Consider the following 20,949-nt stretch of genomic DNA (forward strand, 5'->3'; position numbering starts at 1 on the left):
TAAAAAAAGATGGTGTCTGATACGGAAAAATGGAGCACTGCACTGATTGGAAACATGAAGAACTCAGAGGAAATGAAACTGTCTGATTTGCCATCCCCCACCCCACCCCAGACCATCTTTAAAATATATTTTAAAACGCTGATGCAAATAAGACCTTTGTAATTCACATACAATGACCCACATGGAATTTCTTCGCAGGTCGACGGAAGAAATCATTGCACTTTTTATCTCCATCACATTTGTCCTTGATGCTCTCAAGGGCATAACGAAAGGTAAGCCAGGCAGCAAGCGACTCTCTTTGTTGTTGGTTGTGGAAGCCACAAGGAGTTGTGTTGTTGCAGCCTTCTGTTCTTTTGTTGTTGTTGTTGAGTCGTTTAGTCGTGTCCGACTCTTCGTGACCCCATGGACCAGAGCATGCCAGGCACTCCTGTCTTCCACTGCCTCCCACAGTTTGATCAAACTCATGTTTGTAGCTTCAAGAACACTGTCCAACCATCTCGTCCTCTGTCGTCCCCTTCTCCTAGTGCCCTCAATCTTTCCCAACATCAGGGTCTTTTCCAGGGAGTCTTCTCTTCTCATGAGGTGGCCAGAGTATTGGAGCCTCAGCTTCTGTCCTTCCAGTGAGCACTCAGGGCTGATTTCATTCAGAATGGATAGGTTTGATCTTCTTGCAGTCCATGGGACTCTCAAGAGTCTCCTCCAGCACCATAATTCAAAAGCATCAATTCTTTGGCAATCAGCCTTCTTTATGGTCCAGCTCTCACTTCCATACATCACTACTGGGAAAACCATAGCTTTAACCATACGGACCTTTGTCGGCAAGGTAATGTCTCTGCTTTTTAAGATGCTGTCTAGGTTTGTCATTGCTTTTCTCCCGAGAAGCAGGCGTCTTTTAATTTCGTGTCACCATCTGCAGTGATTCTGTTCTTTAGTCATACAAAAAATGCTTTGTAGAACAAGGTATGGAAAGTGTTTGGCACTGAGGACCTTCATTCGTGCTTTGTTTTTGTGCCGTGATTCCAAAGGGTAGAATCGGCACAGATCTGCTGGACGGTTGAACTCCTAACCTTAAAAAGCAGGTTCGATTTGGAGGCCTCTCATAATGGTTGCTGGTTGAGAGGCTGAGGCCCAGAACATTTGGGGTGTGCCAGGCCGCCAAAAACCTGCCTCTGGACACATTCACACCATAAATTTAAAGCTCTGTTACACCACTTTAAACAGTGGTGGTTTCTCCCAAAGAATCTTGGGAGCTGTAGTCTGTTAAGGATGCTGAGAGTTGCTTGGAGGACCCCCCCCCCCCATTCCACTCACGGAGCTACAGTTCCCTGTGAAGAGGATTGATCATCGAATCAATCTGGGAGCTGTAGTTTTGGGAGGGGAAATGGGGGTCTCCTCACAACTCCCAGCACCCTTAACAAGCTACAACTCCCAGAATTCTTTGGGTGGAAACCATGACCGCTTAAAGTGGGGTGAAAGTGCTTTAGATATAAGGAATGAATGCAGCCTCTGCATGTTCACAATTTTTCCTCTGCCCACAAATGAGTGCAAGAAATGAGTTTATTTTCCTCTGCCCCTTTGGTCTGCAGATGTACGGAATAACCAGAAACTCCAGCCCTCATTAACCCCCCGATTGTTTTTTTCGGAACTCGCTTGCTGGGGGCTTGGAGGGGGGCGCGCGTCCTTTTCCATCCCTGTGTATGACCCATTTCCTTCCAACGGGAAGATCAGTTGAATATCTCTCTTAATTTCTAAAGCTCCGCTGGTCCAGGAAAGCGGCGGGGGAGGTTTCTCTCTCCCTCTCTTTTTAAAATCTCATCACATTCAAGCCGCACATTCTTCTCACCAGCTTAATGACACGTTGTTTTCCAAAGTTGTGGCTGAGCCACCTAAGCTGCACTCCTGTTTGATCTTGACTTCTGCACTTTGCAGGAAACAGCCAGGCAGCAGCTGAAGCAAACAACATCAGAGGGACCTTAAATAACTCCCCGAAGCCAGGGCAGCTCTGCTTTAGTCAGGAGGCGCCTTTTGTGTTCTTTAAAGGGCAATCTCTTAATCAATTTTCGTGCAGAGAGGGATTCCTTCAGCTGCCCTCTTGGGAACGCTAAATTCCTAATTACGCGGCAGGCTTGGGGAGATACCTGCCAGTCAGTTATCATGAACCAAGAAATGGGAGCAGGAGTTAGAGTGTGTGCTTAGAATAGTTGGGAGGGACCACAAGGATCATCTAGTCCAACCCCCCCAATAATTCATAAATTTTTCGCCCCACATGGGGCTCAAAAGAATCTCAGTCCCCTACCAACTGAGCTACCCCCATGCTTGTAGTGCCAGAGATCAGCAATGGGGGGATGTTTTTCAGCCTGAGGGCCACCTTCCTTGAGGGGCCACATGGCAGTGGGGTGGATGGGGGCAGGAGCAGAAGTGGGCGTGGCAACAGACCTGGCTCTTACTTTTCATAGCTGCCAAGTTATCCCTTTTTTTTAAGGGATTTTCCCTTATGCTGAATAGGCTTCCTCGTGAGAAAAGGGAAAACTTGGCAGCTATGCTTACTTTTGCCCAGATGGGAATGTGGCCTTCAGCTTGGATGACACTGTTCCCCAGCCCAGCAGCACAAAGTTGGGAATAAGTTCTGCTGATGTCAATGGAAGCTCCAAGTGAGCACGGTTAGGAACGGAGATGCAAATCATAGAATCATAGAGTTGGAAGAGACCACAAGGGCCATCTAGTCCAACCCCCTGCCGAGCAGGAAACACCATCAAAGCATTCTTGACATATGGCTGTCAAGCCTCTGCTTAAAGACCTGCAAAGAAGGAGACTCCACCACACTCCTTGGGAGCAAATTCCACTGCCGAACAGCTCTTACTGTCAGGAAGTTCTTCCTAATGTTGAGGTGGAATCTTCTTTCTTGTCGTTTGAATCCATTGCTCCGTGTCCGCTTCTCTGGAGCAGCAGAAAACAACCTTTCTCCCTCCTCTATATGGCATCCTTTTATATACAGTATTTGAACATGGCTATCATCTTGGAAGGAAAGGTTGCAAAAAGGGCCGAGGGCTGTGGCCTTGGGTTTCTGCGAGCATTCCAGCAGGCAGCCACAAGTTCCCCACTTTATTATCAACATTTTATTATGATGTATTTATTAAATTTCTACGCCACCCTTCATCCAATGATCACAGGCTGGTTTACAGTATAAAAACACAAAAACCATACCATAATAACAAACAAAAACCTTCCCCACCACAGAATTTAAAAGGCCATAGATTGGCTAATTAGCCAAAAACCTGGGAGAAGAGGAATGTTTTTGCCTGGCGCTTCAAGTAAATAATTTATTATGTTTTTATGCCGCTTTTCAGTGAAACGAATTGCAAAGCGGCTTACGGACAATAAATGACAGTAACATGGTGGAACACCATAGAACATCACAAATGCAACACAAATCATATAGAAAAATTAGAAAGTCACCGTTTTATGGAGTTCTTCATGTGCACAGACAAAGGAGCCGAGACTCTAGGTGTTATCGGCAAAAGTTGGCTTTATTCATCCAAAGAATAGGAACATGACGTAAAGATCAGCCATTTTCCACAGACGTATATATATTGTGGCATTTCAAAGCTGCACGCATCAGATCTTAGGTTATATATTAAAATGACATACATGAGCTTCCAGGGAACAACAATTGAACTGGGGAACAATGGTTAGCAAACACCTGTGCTTAGCCTGCTCTTGCGTGAGACCATATCTACACTGTTTTCTGCTGCTCAGCATCTTTACCTGTTAACTTCGTGATGTCGTAAAAGGGTCTACGGCTCTTTTAACTCACTGAAAGGCGGGCCTTGGAGGCATCGTCCTGTTTTGTATACCCTTCCAACCAGTGACTGACCTGTGCCAGCTTGTTCCCTTCATGACTCTGCCTTCTTTCTGCGAGAACAATCTCTCTCTGGCAGGCAGAAAAATCTTCTCCACCTGACAGAACCCCGGACTTTGCATAACCAGCACCATGTTTTGTGTGGTTTTATGTGTGAGAGAGATGGAGCATCCTAAAGGTGTCTGAGCGAGCATAGAATCATAGAGTTGGAAGAGACCACAAGGGCCATCCAGTCCAACCCCCTGCCAAGCAGGAAACACCATCAAAGCATTCTTGCTTTGTCAAGCCTCTGCTTAAAGACCTCCAAAGAAGGAGACTCCACCACACTCCTTGGTAGCAAATTCCACTGCCAAACAGCTCTTACTGTCAGGAAGTTCTTCCTAATGTTTAGGTGGAATCTTCTTTCTTGAAGTTTGAATCCATTGCTCCGTGTCCGCTTCTCTGGAGCAGCAGAAAACAACCTTTCTCCCTCTTCCATATGACATCCTTTTATATATTTGAACATGGCTATCATATCACCCCTTAACCTTCTCTTCTCCAAGCTAAACATACCCAGCTCCCTAAGCCGTTCCTCACAAGGCATCGTTTCCAGGCCTTTGGCCATTTTGGTTGCCCTCTTCTGGACACGTTCCAGCTTGTCAGTATCCTTCTTGAACTGTGGTGCCCAGAGCAAGACTAGACACTTCTGGATTTAGGTCAGGTTCCCGATGCAAAGGCTTCAAAATATGAGACGAATATCATATTTCACAGACTAGGAGAGTCTGTGGCAGGGAGAAGTCCAGAATCAGAATCAGAAGCCGAAGTGGAGGAGGACAGAGACCAAGAGGCAGAGATGAGTCCAGCTGGTAAAGAGTCACGGCTATTTCCTACTCCTGCTGCGACGAGCTCCCCTCCCCACTTGTTTCCCAGGACCAGGAGAGGCATAAAGAGGGCAGAAGATAAATTAGGGTCATCGAGGCATAGTCTCAGATTGCTTGGGGGGAAAACCCTGGAGAGGAGGGGACTTAGGCAGCTGTGGGGAGGTGGGGGGACTTCAGTTTGAGCAACTGCTTCATGGTGGAAAGACCTGCCGGAGACGAGTTGCTGTGCTCATTAGGCATGACACCCCTCTGCAGATCCTGCTTTTTGCTAATAAAGACTTAGCTCAACTTGTTTGGGTGTTTCACTGCTGGCTCACTCCTGACAAAGAGAAACCTTGTGTGCTGAGCCTAGCACATAGTTCAACCAAAGATGTCTTCCTTTCCTTGGAAAGAGCAGAGAAGGTAACACAGTGGTACCTTGGTTTTCAGATGTCTCCGTTGCCGAATGTTTCGGTTTTCGAACGCCAAAAACCCAGAAGTAAATGCTTCTGTTTTTGAACGCGCCTCAGAAGTTGAACGGCTTCCTCTGCGTGTATCTGTTGTTTTTCACAATTTTCTCCGTTGAATTGGCAGGCCTCGGTTTTCGAACATTTTGAAAGCCGAATGGTCTTCCAGAACGGATTACGTTCGAAAACCAAGAAAGATTGTGTAATCCTCTGGAACAAAAAAACAAGTTCTCCACGCCCTTGTCCCTGTCCCAGTCCCACCTCTAGGTGCCACAGGCCTGGCTTCTATTAAAATGCACTCATTTTTCTTCTCTCTCTCTCCCTCTCTCTTTTAGTTTTTACAAAGTACTACCATTTTCCAAGAGTGCACAGCACACCCATTGATAACACCACCTTCTTCTTGAACATGTCAGCTGAGCGCTCGGCGCTGGGGAACCAGACGGACGCCCCCCCTGCCGCTACGCAGTATGGGCGAGAGACGGCCGTTCTTAGTCTCATGCTGATGCTGGGAACCCTTTGGCTCGGTCACACGCTGTATCAGTTTAAGAAAAGGTACGTCAAAGGTGATGGGGAGCCCGTGGCCCCCTGGGTGTTGCTGGTATCCAACTCCCGTCGGCCCCAGTCGGCATGACCAGTGATGAGGAATTATGGGAGTTGCAGAGCAGCAAAAATTAAAACAAAAACGGAATAGCAAAGCCAGACATATTACCAATACTTGGTGGGTTGCAAACATCTTAGAACCCTGTACATTAGATTGAAGGGGAAGGGCTGTGGTTCAAGGATAAAATGCTGCTTTGTATGTTGTGAACCGTCCTGAGATCTTCAGAAGAAGAACAGTACGCAAATTGAATACCTAAATGTGCAGAAGTTCTCAAGTTCAATCCCTGGCATCTCCAGGTCTCTCTTTTTTTTAAAAAAAATCTGTGTTTCAAGTATTTTTAATTTGGCTTATGTGCTGTGTTTTTGTTAGCTAATCTGATTTTACTCCTCCCTTCGCTAGAAATATAGATGCAAACTTAGAAATAAAAGCAGTCTAAATTGTTTCATCCATCCTATGTCCGTAAAGATTCCGGGGGGGGGGGAATGCCATCTCATTTCAAGCGAAGAGCTTCTTCACTAGACCTATGGAAGTAATAATGGGGTGTTAAGTTGCATCCTCCTCCCCCCCCCCCAAAATGCTTATCAGGTCAGATAGTTCAATTGCATTTATCAGTGTGTGGGTATCAAGTTAAGGAGTGGATTTTCGAGAAAAATCACACCCTTGTGTAACTTGCATGTGTTTGACACGGGTCATCGGAACGATCCTTTCCTCCGGAGCAAAATGTTTTCAAAGTTATGTGTTTCCTAGGCAACATGTGTGGGATAAAATGAAATAGATGCTTAGGGAAAGAACCGTGTGGTGAAACCCATCCACGTTGGTAAAAGACATGCAAAGTAATATGGAAACCTTTCTTCCAAGTGGGAAAGGGAACAAGAGAAAGAGGATTTAAAATTACGGCCAAATTAAGCAGAGGATGCATTTGACGCAGAGGCCCATGCCCATTCCCTGGTGACTCGCTTCCCTTGAGAGCATCCCAAAGCAATTTACCATACAATAAAAACATATATCTCTATCTCTATATCTCTCTCTACACACACACACACACACACACACACACACACACACACACACACTTTAAAACAACCACATATATAAGACATACAAACTGGGTTTAAATTCTCCATATGTTATGTGTACTGGTGATGGATTGGATGTAAATATTGCATTTATATCCCATGGCTGAAGTTACCCTTCAGAGGCCTGATTAAGCTCCAGTGATCCCTGTGAGCCAGAATCCCCCGTGGCCCATTGACCTCGTGGCTTTCTCCTCAGCCAAGGCATCCAGCCAAGATTTCCTCCTGCGGTATCTTGCAGGCCCCATCGCAGCCAAGTACTTCATGTGGTGAAGTAGCTGGACGTCAGGCTGCATCCATTGCAATCCTACTCAGAGCAGACCCATTGGAATGAATGCATCTAAGTTAGTCGTGTCCATTGACGTAGATCATAGATAATAGACTCATAGAGTCGGAAGGGACTCTGAGGATCATCTAGTCCAACCCCCTGCATTGCAGGAATATGCAGCTGTCCCATATGGGGATTGAACCTGCAACCTTGGCAGTACGTTTCCGAGCACAGTTCAAAGTGTTGGTGCTGACCTTTAAAAGCCCTAAACGGCCCTGGCCCAGTAGACCTGAAGGAGCATCTCCACCCCCATCGTTCAGCTGGGACACTGAGGTCCAGCTCCGGGGGCCTTCTGGCGGTTCCCTCCCTGTGAGATGTGAGGTTACAGGGAACCAGGCAGAGGGCCTTCTCGGTAGTGGCGCCCACCCTGTGGAACGCCCTCCCACCAGATGTCAAGGACATAAACAACTATCTGACTTTTTGAAGACCTCTGAAGGCAGCCCTGTTTGGGGAAGTTTTTAATGTTTGATGTATTTATTGTGCTTTTAATATTCTATTGGGAGCCACCCAGAGTGGCTGGGGAAACCCAGCCAGATGGACGGGATACAAATTATTATTATTATTATTATTATTATTATTATTATTATTATTATTATTATTACTATCAGCAGCACCATGCTCTAACCCACTAAGCTATCCAGCTGGGTCTGCTCTGAGTAGGACCAGTGCTGTATCCCACCCGCCATGCAGGCATTTTAAGCCCTTGAAGCAGAAACGCTGTATTCCTTTGCCCTGACATGAGTATTTTTTATATATATATCCTTGCAGCCCTTATTTGCACGCCAGAGTCCGCGAAATCCTGTCCGACTGTGCCTTGCCCATTTCTGTCCTAACCTTTTCCGCCGTGGGGTCTTACTTCTTCAAGGAAATAACAAGTAAGTCTTTGGTCTCCTCGGTTCGCTTAGCAGAGGGGAAGGCAGCCGGGAGGTTTTGGGGATCGCAAACATGCCGGAAGAAGGTATAGCTCAGAACGTGACTCCCAAACCCCAGAGGGTCCCCGCCTGACCCCCCCCCCCAACCCAAATAAATCACCTCCCAAGTTCACAGTCGGCGTTAATTCATGCAGCGAGCTAATCAGACGAGATGATATCAGCAGAGGTTGTTTTGTTCCTGCGAGTTATTCCAGCCTGTAATTTAATTTCAGCATAATTAAAATGCTGCTCTTTTGCATTGTTTTATTATTATTATTATTAAAGTCCTGATCCTCCATATGATTCTGGCAAGGGAACAAAAGGCTCGCCTAATTGCCAAAGGCAGGAAGGCTTGTCAGCAAACATACAGATGTGCTGGTGATGGGTTTGACCTGTGAGCTCTTCTCTCCGTCTGCCACTTAATATTTTCCTAATTGAAACGTGCTGATGGCCTGGGACATCTGCTAGGACTATCAGATGCACAAGGAAACCTGAAAAATTATCCAAGGTCCCTCTTGGCCAAGCGGGTCACCTTTTCCACATCAGGAAGGCAGGAATCGCCTGCCCCAGTGATGACGCGCATGGGAAATGTGAGGAAATGAATGGAGGAGAAATTAAGAAAGGTTCCTCTCGCCCCCCCAGGTGACCATCATTCCATTCATTCGGAACTGGAAAGTGGGCAGCTTTTGGTTGCGTGTGTGCATGCCTGCGCCCTGACTTCCTTAATGACAATTGCTCCCTTGCCACCTGTCAGAAAGCAAACTAATGTGGGGTATTTTGTGGAAATCCCCATTGCGCAGCTTGCAAAGGAACAGCTTCAGATGCGACTCAGCTGCTGAGATGGGAACTGGCCCAAGCGCTGGAGGGATGAAAGATTTAACTCTGGTGTTTTGCCTGAAGCCGTTGGCTGTCTTCTGAGTGTAGCCGCTCTGGTTTCTAGTCGCACAAACACACAAATGCCATCACACACCCAATGAAAACAACAGCTGCCAGCTGTTCTTCCTGCTGCGTACGGAGAACGGGGAAGACTGACATTGCTGTTGCTGGTCAACTAGAATGGCCAACAGTCTTCTTCAACCTTGGATCACCATCGGCTGTTTGACTACAACACCCATCGTCCCTAGCTCTCTTAGGCAAAGGGTTGGGGATGATGGGAGTTGTAGTCCAACAATATTTGGAGAACACCGAACTGGAGGACATGCTTCTTCAACTCTTGCTGGTCTAGGCCTGCTTTGGCTATGTAGCTTAAAAAAATTAGGGGGGGGGATGGATATTGTAGGTCCTGGTGGGGTTTAGGGGAGGGTAAGGAAGAATGCCAGAGTCGGTGCCACTGCTAAGGAACTCTAGGGATCTTGAATAGATCTTGCCTAAGAGTCACAATTACATGGAGAGAAGTCGTTTTCAGAGCAAACTGCAATATTCTGCATCATACATCTACTGTAAAATGATAACGGGAACAGCTTCTGTCAAGACCAGAGTCCAGATTGCAGGTGGCCCATGACCCGTAGCATTGCACCAAATGTCCATTTGGGGGGCATTATTATTATTATTATTATTATTATTATTATATTTATACCCCACTCATCTGGCTGGGTTTCCCCAGCCACTCTGGGCAGCTCCCAACAAAATATTAAAAACACGATAAAACATCAAACATTAAAAGCTCGCCTAAACGTGGCATGGCTGGTGGCCTGAATTTGTGCATGATAGGCAGGTCAAACCACGCTTGGGATTCCAGAATGGTTCGTCCTAAAGGAGAAGGCTTGGACCACCCACCTCCAGTGGAGTGAAACTGAACAAGTGACTTGCAAGGCTGCATTTCTCATTACAGAAGTCTGCAGCTAGTTCACTCCTGCCTACTCATCTAAAATTGCCTCCGTCCAACAGGGTTGCATGGACCCTTGGTTCAGATTCTTCCAAAATTGGACTTCCCGTCCCCAGCTGTATACCTGGGCTCTTCCAGGTGACCCATTGAATCCTTGCCCCTAGTTTCTCAGGAATTTCAAAGAAACCTCCACCACCCCAAAAAAGAAAAAGATCAGGGCAGTTTTGCAAGGTCCCGTCCGCCATCTTGTTTCAAAATGGTATCCATTGGTTGTGATATTGCAGGAGTGATCAAATGTACAGCAAACAAACAACTTTCCAAACAAATGTAGTAGATCCACCCTGATTTGTTTGCACAAATTTTGAGCAGGTGTGTTATCTCTTTTTATTACCTCAAGGGCACACTCTTCCATTGAGAGACGGATGACAACTATTACGTTTATTGAACATTCATTCTTCAAGTTGCACATGACATTGCCCAACATCATTGTTTATCCCACAATTCCCAGTCCATTTTCCTTTTTATCCCAATTTATTTTTATTAATTTTCCAAATGATTACAGATCAAACCAACTTACAGTGGTACCTCGACTTACGAAGGCGATCCATTCCGCGGCGCTCTTCGGAAGTCGAAGCGTCCATTTTGCGCATGCGCGAAGTGCGAGTTTGCGCTTTGCACATGTGCAGACCGTGTGTGCCGCTTCTGCGCATGTGCAGAGTGCGAGCGCAGCAAAAATACTTCCGGGTTAGCGGACTTCGGAAGTCGAAACCTTCGGAAGTCGAGGTACCACTGTACTTTAGTTTAATACAATTTCTTGAAATCAAGTTTCCCGCTCCTGTTGCAAACCTATGTCGATCATTTCCTTCTGTAGCCGCATCATTTCTTATTTAATGTCCAACTGATCCTTCACTTGTCGTTAGTCCATTCTTGCAGCTGACCACATTTTTTTCCTCCTTACCAAAAGCGCCCCAGTCCCATCTTATAAGTATAAAACCTATTTCACATGTGTAGCCTTTCATAGACATTGTTGTTTCAGACCTGGTGTGCTGGGAGAATTAATTACTATCTTCCATTGTTCAGTGCATTTTCCCATCTCTGTTCTTGCTGCAAAAAGACCACCCCCTTCCTTTTTCTTTCTTTGGAAATGGGTTTCTTGCACAAGAGCAGCGAGTCCACTTTCTTTCCGCAGCCTAAGTTTGCCCGCAAAACCATGGCAGTCAGACCAGTCAGTTTATTTCTCCAATCTGATATGTGAGTTTTGTGGAATTGGCGAAAATAACAGCAAATATTAGAGGCCGCTCAAATCAGGAAATAATTAAAGAATGGGAAGGAATCAAGGAGTACATGAAGATACACTGCTTTGGAACTGATATATTAATAGAGGAGGTATAAATCATACAGGGGGAAATTACAAAGAATAATATAATGAATTGGATGATAAATTAATAAAAATTAACACAACTAAAGGAGAGAAATCAAAAGATTGAGATCACACATGGGTGAGGGGGAGTTGGGGGAGGGAAAAGGGAGAATGTATAAAGTGGGAATGTATTGATTTTTTGATATAATTTTTTAAAATTGTGTTGATATTAGATTAAAGAGAGAATTAAGGTTGGAAAATGTATGGTATTAGAAATTCCGATTTAGATTTGATAGAGGGACTTTGTTTTTCTTTGTTTTTTGAAATGTGATGGTTGTATGAATAAAGGTTATTAATAATAATAACAATGGCAGTCAGGAAGCAGCTTCTGAAGAAGCCTTTACTTCCTGTTTGTGTCTTTCAGTGTCTAAGTTTAATTACAACCCATCGGAGAGCTTGTTCGTGTTGGCCCCCCTCCTAGATCTCTCCATTGGGTCCGTTATGAGTGCGATGGGCCTGGGGTTCCTGCTCTCCATGCTTTTCTTCATCGAGCAAAATATAGTGGCATCACTCACAAACGCCCCGGAAAACAGGTATTTTGTGTGTGTGTGTCTGTTTTGTGTTAACCTGTTCCGTTATAATTCTTCCACTTCAAGCAAGTTTAAGAAGGCAGTGGGGTGGGGGTAGGGGCGAGGTGCATGCTGGGAGGCCTCACATCAAGCTCTGCCTCCTTCACTATGAGGACTAGACACTTGGAATTCCAGCATCTTTGCTTTTATTATAAAGAAATCTCGCTGAATTATTACTTATTCAGACAATTTGTGCCCTGCTTAATTACATTTGTCTCTAAGCGGTATACGAACGAGGAATGCAACACAACGGGGCTAGGGGCAGATTTAGTTTACAATCATAGAATCGTAGAGTTGGAAGGGACCCTGAGGATCATCTAGTCCAACCCCCTGCAACGCAGGAGGATGCAGCTGTCCCATACGGGGATCGAACCTCTAACCTTAGCGTTATCAGCACCACTCTCTAACCAATTGAGCTATCCAGGCTAAGCTGGAAAGAGAGTGAAGAAAAGCGGCTAAAGCAAAACTCACCAAATCCAATTAAAATGCTCACTTTTTAAATTTTATTTGGCCTCTAAATCCAACCAAAAGCGCACAGTATCTAAGCACAGATCAATATTTTGGGTTCCAGCTCAGTCGGACAAACAACGGTTTAGAATTCACGCTGAAGATGTTGCCTGAGTTACTGAGTTATCTCCAGCACTGTTGCTCAGATTTGAAAGACACGTTTCAAATCTGTGCGTTGCAGAAATTCCATATGTTTTTCCAGACAGTTGCCATAATTCAGCCTCGCCCAGTATGGTGCCCCCCTCCAGGGTGCGGGTGTTCATCTGATACACCTCTCCAGCCCCTACAGCCTGTCTGTGCCTGCAGAATCCTGGTCCCCCAGGTGCCAGGCAGCATTGACCGAAGGCTGTGAATATGAATTAAGAGACTGGTATATCCAGAATCCCTTTCAGCCAGAGATAGAGACCAGCACAGAGGCGTAAGAGCCTGGCTGCCAGATCGATCAGGCCAGTGGCCCAACCAGTCCAGCACACCCTGTTCTCGCAGTGGCCATCAGATGCCCCAATGGGAGGCTTCCCACCCTCCTCTCCAGTCTACAAGTCCCTCAAAGGGATCTGTGCCGCGGAGCTGCTCTCCCACGCTGCTGCTGCTGCCGTCATCGTCACTTCATTCCCCCGGCGCTTGTGTTTCCCTCTGTGCCGCCCAGCAGGCGTGTGAGCTCAAAGTAGGCCAAGAAATAGAACGTGCTCTTGCTTTTATCTAGCGGAGAGCCCTGATTTATGCACAGGCTCTGCAGCGCTTGAGAATTCCCTTTGATGTTTCTGAGCTAACTAGAACCAAGCGGAGCGTCATATGCTGGCTGGTAGGAGACAAGGGTGTTAGTTCTTCCTCCTCCTATCCGACAAGAGGCTTTCTGAATTTTTTCTTTCTGGGGAGAGAGAGAGAGAGAGAGATGGTGTCTATGTGTCACGGTCCGGTCGGCGGGCGGTTGAAGCCCTGATTGAGGACATCAGGACCAGAGGCAAGATGGTGATGTAGAAGCAGGAACAGGTGCAGGGCTGAGGGTCCAGCAGCAGGCAGTCACAGGGTCAAGGAGCAAGGCAGAGGCGAAGGTCTGGGAGTCGAGGAGCAAGGCGTCAGCAAGGCAAAGGTCCAAGGGTTGAGGATCAAGGCGTCGGCAAGGCAAGGGTCCAAGGAGCACCAGAGGCAACCAGGCAGGGATAGCGTTGCTGTGGCAAAGAGCTGAAGGGAAATGCTGAGCTTTTATCCCTCCCAGCTCCTGCCACCAGGTGCAGTGAGGTATCAAGTGGCCTCACCTGAGTGACCACTCCTTGCCTCTCCAGCACAAGCTGAGGTCTTCACCTGAGTGGCCACTCCTTGCTTCTCCAGCACAAGCTGAGGCAGGCCCCAGTCCTGCAAAGCACTACAGGCCCCAGAGCCTGACTCCTGCCCATACTCCTGACACTATGAGCCCCAGAATTCACCAGAATACAAGGCTCTCTCTTTTTAGCCTGGCCACTACTGCACGCTTTGCACCTCTCCAAATATCCCCACACTCCTCTACCACCTACTGTGTTTCTCTGAAAATAAGACACCGTCTTATATTTATTTTTCCTCAAAAACAACAACAACACATGGCTTATTTTCAGGGGATGTCTTATTTTTTATATTAAGTATAGTACAGTTTAACCTACAAGGTTAAACTGCCTATCACTATGGCTTATTTTCGGGGTATGGCTTATATTCCTTGAATGCTTAAAAATCCTGCTATGGCTTATTTTATGGCTACGTCTTATTTTAGGAGAAACAGGGTATTTGCAGCTTTTCACATGTTCTTCAAAGGCCTCAGGTGCATGGGGGGGGGGCTCCCAGGTCTTAGTTCTGACATCCCATTGCCCTGTTCTGGCCCTCTCCCCACAAAGGGCCCTGTGCCCCCAATTTCTGGGGACAGGAGGCCCTGTGCCCTTAGAAGACAGATTTGGAAATGCACATCCAGAAAAATGCACACAGCTTGGTCTAGTACAGGCACCTGATCTCACAATTCCCAAGGAAGCAGCTCTGCTGGTCCCATGCCTCTTATCTGGTCAAGAGCTTAGCCCAAGACCCTGTTTTTTCAGCCCAGAGCCCCATCTTGGACTCTTGTCTTTGGGTGTCCACGCTCGCCTCTCCATCGCTTGAAGTTTGCCGTCACCATTCACGAACCGCAGCCAATTCTAAGTTGCCTGTTGAAACTGTCCTGAGCCCAAGGCTCCTTGCTGATCTGTCAACTGCAGCACCATTCATTCATTCATTCATTCCACTTGTGTCCCACAGTTCCTTCAAGTTACTCAAGGTGGAGTACATGCTTTCCCCCTCCCAATTAATCTCCACCACCACCCTGTGGGGTAGATTAGGCTGAGAGACAGGGTCTGACCCCCAAGGCCACTCAGTGAGATTCCTGGCGAAGGGTGGATTTGAACCCTGGTCTTCCAAGCCGTAGCCTGACACTCAGACATGGAGGTAGAAAAAGGGGTTGTTGGACTCCAACAGCCAACATGGCCAGGAGTCAAGGATGCTGGGTATTGTAGTCCAACAAAATCTGGAGGGCATCAGGCTGGCTAGCCCTGCTCTAACCACTGCACCCCCTCCCTCTTACCAAAGTTCCCTGCCTCTAGCCATTTCTCCGTCTCTCCCTTAATGACATGATTTTTTTTCTAAATGTAAATAGCTGCAGCCTTCAGACTCAAACCCTGACAGTGTTTTGTCTTGGCATTATGAGCAGCCAGGCAGTCTTTTCTGACCTGTGGTCTGGGCTTTGTGTTAAAAGACATGCTTGGGGCAATAGTATAGGATGTGAACAAGCTCAGAGGTTATTGTGGGCCCAATGCAGACGGGGCCAAGAGCACGTTTAGCTCAGTTGGTAGAGCATGAGGCTCTTAATCTCAGGGTTGTGGGTTTGAGCCCCATATGGGGTGAAAGTTTCCTAAATTGCAGAGGGTTGAAGTAGACTTTTCCTTGTGGTTCTTTCCAACTTATCGATTCTATTATTACTATTACTATTATTATTATTATTTATTATTATTAAAATGTGTATACTGCCCTATACCCGTAGATATCATGGCAGTTCACAACATAAAATTACAATATAAAAAACACAAAATAATAAAGAACAGAAACAAACCATTAATCCCCACTTCCACAACACATTTAAAAGGGCGTTAGAAGTCAAATCAGCCCAAGGCCTGGTGGAAGAGGAACTTTTTTGCCTGCCGGATAAGGTTGTATAATGAAGGCGGCGTCAGGCAAACTTCCCTGGGGAGAGCATTCCACAAACAGAGCCACTGCAGAGAAGGCCCTGTTCTCATGTTGCCACCCTCCAAACCTCTCGAGGAGGAGGCACACAAAGGAGGGCCTCAGAAGATGACCTCAGGGACCGGGTAGGTTCACATGGAAAGAGGCGGTCCTTGAGGGATTGTGGTCCTGAGCTGTTTAAGGCTTTGTAGGTCAAAACCAGCACTTTGAATTGGGCCTGGAAACTAATAAGCAGCCAGTGCAGTTGAGCCAGGATTGGTGTAATATGCTCTAACCGTCTTGCCCCAGTGAGCAACCTGGCCATTATGATTTTCTGTGATTCTCTTAAGTCTCTTGTTTTCCAAGTACATAATGCTCTGTGTGACCCAAGAGGCTTGCTGTGCACTGGGGGGGGGGCTGTTCTGACTCGGGTCTGCTTGCTGCCACCTCCCGGCTAGCATGCATGCATTTACAACTGTACTAACAAGAGTTTATTTCAGGTTAGTGAAGGGAACAGCTTATCACTGGGACCTCCTCCTTGTGGCTCTGATCAACACAGGGCTCTCCATCTTTGGGCTGCCGTGGATCCACGCTGCGTTCCCCCACTCGCCGATGCATGTCCGAGCCCTGGCCTACGTGGAGGAGAGGGTGGAGAACGGGCACATCTACGAGACGTAAGTCGGGGCGAACGTTTGCTTGCTTGCTTGCTTGCTTGTTTGGAGGCCAGGGCAATCGACAGCGTGTGAAATATAAGACAATGAATTACAATCAGTGCTTCTTTTTCTGGGGAGATGCAGGGACATGCGTACCCCTAAACATTTTGTGTTGCCGTGACTGACCGACGGGCGGACTGACATGCTAGCTGTCTCCGCAGTAGCAGCATGGACTGGAGCGCCCTCATTCTCCCCGCCGGTGCCCAGAGAGGGGAGTCTGGGGTGGCCACAGTGGAGGCGACGCCACTGCGCCTCCTTCTCTTGCCAGGCTGGAGCCAGCCGACCAGCGCTCGCTCCTCCTTGCTCAAGCTGAACCTGCCATTGCTGGGGCCTTCCCGTCCTCTCAGCGCCGCCGTTGCCTTGAGTCCCTCGTCCGGGGGTTGGGAGGGAGGAAGGGGGTGAGGGGGAAGGGGAGCAGCAAAATGAAAGCACCCCTAAACATTGTTTTAGAAAAAAAGCACCGATTATAATAATAAAAAATAAGAGCAGCCTCCTGGATCAGGCCCAGGGCTCATCTACTCCAGCATCCTGTTCTCACAGTAGCCAACCAGATGCCGCAACACGATAATCTATTAAACATTAAAAGCCTCCCTGAACAGGGCTGCCTTCAGATGTCTTCTAAAAGTCTGGTAGTTGTTTTCCTTTTTGACATCTGTTGGGAGGGCGTTCCACAGGGCAGGCGCCACCACCGAGAAGGCCCTCTGCCTAGTTCCCTGCAACTTGGCTTCTCGCAACGAGGGAACCGCCAGAAGGCCCTCGGTGCTGGACCTCAGTGTCCGGGCAGAAGGATGGAGGTGGAGACGCTCCTTCAGGTATACCGGACCAAGGCCATTTAGGGCTTTAAAGGTCAGCACCAACACTTTGAATTGTGCTCGGAAACGTACTGGGAAACGTACTGGTTCCTTCTAGACACATAATCAGATATCTTGCAGAGTAAAACACAGAAGGACTGAGGCAGAGGTGTGTGCTCCCGTGATCCCAACACTCTTTGCTGGAATGCATAAACACAGTGACTGCACAGAGAGAGGAATAGAAACCAAGAGCCCTCTCCCTTTCTGCGGTTTCCAGCGACTGGTATTCAGAAGCATTGCTGCCTTTGACTGCAGAGTCAGAGCACAGCCGTCATGGCTAGTAGCCGTTGTCTGATCTTTTTTCCACGCCATCCGAGCTGGTGGGCAGCTGGAGGAGGGAGCTCCATAGTCCTTGCACTGCATGAAGAAGTCCTTTCTTTGACCCATCCTGAATCTTCAAGCATTCATCATCATTGGGTGCCCCCCAGTTCTAGTGTGACGGTGATGATGATAATTTATATGCCACCCATCTAACTGTGCCACTCTGGGCAGCTTCCAACAAATTGAAAGCATTGAACTGCAACACAGAATCTCAGGATTGTCCTCTGTGCCCATGATCAGATGAACTATTTTAATTTTAAGAAATGCTGTGACCACTAGAGGGCGCCCTGCAGTTAGGAACATCTATGTTGGATGCATAGTCTATTCGTTATAGTTGGCTGCAAAGAGGGATTTGGCAGGAAGGCTGCATTGATCAGTGGCTATAAAAGTGAGCCTCTGGGTTCAGAGGCAGTCTGGGCCACTGAGCACCATTTCCTCGGAGCAAAAGGACAGGGCTGTTTCCTTCAAGCTCCACTTGTGAACTCACCTGAGGAATCTGAGATGCTACAGCTGTGATCTGAACTAGCAGAGTGCTTTGGGAATAGTAGTAGTAGTAATTATTATTATTATTATTATTATTATTATTAATTTAATAATTTTTATTTATACCCCGCCCATCTGGCTAGGTTTTCCCGGCCACTCTGGGAGGCTCCCAACAGAATATTAAAACACAATAAAACATCAAACATTAAAAACTTCCCTGTACAGGGCTGCCTTCAGGTGCCTTCTAAAAGTCAGTTGTTTATTTCCCTGACATCTGATGGGAGGGCCTTCAAAGTTCAAACTTTCATTAACTATCTTGTGCCGAGGGTCTCGAGGGACAGACAACGCAGATTTAACGAAACTTTGAAGTGCTATAAAATTAAAACCGTTTGAGAGAGGAAAAAAATTTAAGGGGGTTTCTTTCAGCCATAAGGGAAGTGTGTACACCAAGTTTCAACATATGAGACAGAGGGTGACAAAACACTCTTTTTTGTGTTGATTTGATGTGGAATGACCCTATCACCTCTCTCTTAACCCCAGGGATCCCTGATTAAGGGGTCTGTGGCTGGGACCCTGGCAAAGACCTGCCCAAGATACTGCAGGTCTGTATCTGACACCCTTTGCTGATGCTGCTTAAAAACTCTCGACATTCTCCCTGCCCAATTTGCCGCTGGCCGGACCTGGAGTTTGCAAGAGGGATGCTTGGCGCATGTGAGCTCACTTTAAATTCCCAAAAGGTTGCCCCCAACTTGCCATTTGATATTGGGAGTTGTGCCAGTGTTATCTCCCGTAATCCACATCAGGGCTGAAGTTCCTAATCCCCCCATAGAAATTACACTTTGTGCAGCTTCATTTGGCGCTATAAACAGGATGATCCTTGAAGTTCGTCAGAACGCCTGGCCCCCTCGAGGTGATGGGTTTTCTGTTTCTGCTGAGATGCCCTTCGATTTTTTTCACTTTCCTTTGGTTATTTGGATGCCACGAAAATGAAGGAAATCAATTCCCTCCTCTGAGATCTGGTAGCTGCTGCTTGGAGAGGATCAAAAGGCAGGAAAGGGGGATTTGAACCGTTTGAAGAGATTTTGTGTAGCGTGCCGCAAAGGCTAAATTAGTTTTAAGCTCTGAATGTGGGAACGAGAATAAGAGAATTGCTGGAGAAAGAAAACACATTAATTGTGCGTCTAGAGAAGCAGGGGCTTTGGCCAGTATACATTAGGCACTTTCAACAAATCCTGTACCTTGCTAGCCAAGAGAGCAAAATGCAGTGGCACACATCCCTGAAAGCCCATTTAACTTTGGAGATTTCTTCAGATATTGTACAAATAAGAAGCCTGCATTTCCCAATCAATAAGGACTAGAAACTTGATTTTTATTTTTAATTGAAGGTATTCTCAGGATGCTGAATTTTTTTCTTCTTGCTGCAACTCCAGATCCCAACCTTGCACAGAACCCTTCAATTTCCATAGCATTTTGGGTGAACATAGAAAGCTCCCTTAATGCCTTTTCAGACCCCCTGGTCCCTCTATCTTAGCATTGTTTCGACTTCCTTGCAGGATTCCAGGTCAGGGACTAAGTCCTGCACCTCCAAGGCGCTCACTATATAGCAAAACAAAAAGTAGGTAAATGCCCCAGGTATGGTCCAGAATCCCGACTCTAGTATGGGACTTGTTTCACACATGCATGCAGATCGCTTGCTTCTTCTGTTTACCCAAGGGTCCAGCTGCCTGCATGTGAATCAACGGGAGATAGCTCAGTGAGCTAGTGTGCGGTGCTGATAACGCCAGGGTTGCAGGTTCGATTCCCGTATGGGACAGCTGCATATTCCTGCATTGCAGGGGGTTGGACTGCATGATCTTCAGGGTCCCTTCCAACTCTACAATTCTGATTCTATGACTCCTGCTAAGTACCAATTTCAGCCGGAATAGCGGGAGCGATGCAACGCTCAGTCTGCGGTGGCTGATCTTCGATGGCTCCTCCTCTCGTGTAAATCACCTCTCGGCACCCAGGCATCACGGGTACCCGGGGTTGTTGTGGTTCTTTGACGTCATTTGCTGTTTACTATTAGATTCTAATGGATTGTTGAATTTCGCTTTATTTGATACAAGTTGTTTATTTTAAAGTTTTTCTGACTTTTTTTGTATTGGATCAGATTGTTATTATTAATGTTTGACATTTCATTATGTTTTTATATGTGTTGGAAGCAGATGGGCGAGGTATAAAAATAAAATAAAATACAGTGGTACCTTTGGTTTTCGAACATAATCCGTTCCGGAAGACCATTCGACTTCCGAAACATTCAAAAACCAAGGAGCAAAGGACGGTCTGCAAATTCAAGAGAGATTATTGAAAGAAAACTCAGCGGAAGCCGTTTGACTTCCGAGGCGCGTTTGAAAACGGAAGCATTTACTTCCAGGTTTTCGTCGTTTGAAAACTGAAATGTTCGACTTCCAAGACGTTTGAAAACCGAGATACCACTGTATTATTATTATTATTATTATTATTATTATTATTATTATTAGTTCTCTAAAACACTTGCACGCATCCTTGCGCGATGGGCACTCTTGCTGCTCAGTAACACGTCCCGCGTCTGTGCTTCCTCCCCGGCTAGGATCGTGAGCGTGAAGGAGACCCGGCTGACCACTCTGGTAGCCAACTTCCTGGTGGGCCTCTCCCTGCTGCTCCTGCCTTTCCCGCTGCAGCTGATCCCAAAGCCCGTCCTCTACGGCCTGTTCCTCTACATCGCCCTGACCTCCATCGACGGGAACCAGCTCTTTGAGAGGGTGGCCCTCCTGCTGAAAGAGCAGGTAAGTGCACCAGGGGGGCCACGGGGAGGGGCTCGGACTTGGCAAGCTGCGCAGGATAAGGAGCTGAGGCCCCGGTGGACCTGCACGCCTCCATTTCCTGAGGAAGCTCATAATCACAAGTTGATTGCCGCAACTTGAAAAACACGGCCGTTAAAGAGCCTCTGATTG

The 20,949-nt window shown here is 46.9% G+C and overlaps 1 protein-coding gene across 9 annotated transcripts in view; it reads left to right on the forward strand.

Annotated features, from left to right (window-relative positions):
- Nucleotides 1-20,949, forward strand: part of SLC4A11 (solute carrier family 4 member 11) — a 218,647-nt gene that overhangs the window by 191,543 nt on the left and 6,155 nt on the right. For all 9 annotated transcript variants that reach the window (XM_060278338.1, XM_060278343.1, XM_060278337.1 and 6 more), the window contains 6 exons: nucleotides 199-272; nucleotides 5,501-5,717; nucleotides 7,936-8,042; nucleotides 11,688-11,856; nucleotides 16,110-16,283; nucleotides 20,586-20,781. In XM_060278338.1, coding sequence (XP_060134321.1) covers nucleotides 199-272; nucleotides 5,501-5,717; nucleotides 7,936-8,042; nucleotides 11,688-11,856; nucleotides 16,110-16,283; nucleotides 20,586-20,781 — 937 coding nt within the window. The remainder of the gene's footprint in view (nucleotides 1-198; nucleotides 273-5,500; nucleotides 5,718-7,935; nucleotides 8,043-11,687; nucleotides 11,857-16,109; nucleotides 16,284-20,585; nucleotides 20,782-20,949) is intronic.

Source organism: Zootoca vivipara, chromosome 9 (genome assembly GCF_963506605.1).
Source record: "Zootoca vivipara chromosome 9, rZooViv1.1, whole genome shotgun sequence".
Lineage (NCBI taxonomy): Eukaryota > Metazoa > Chordata > Lepidosauria > Squamata > Lacertidae > Zootoca > Zootoca vivipara.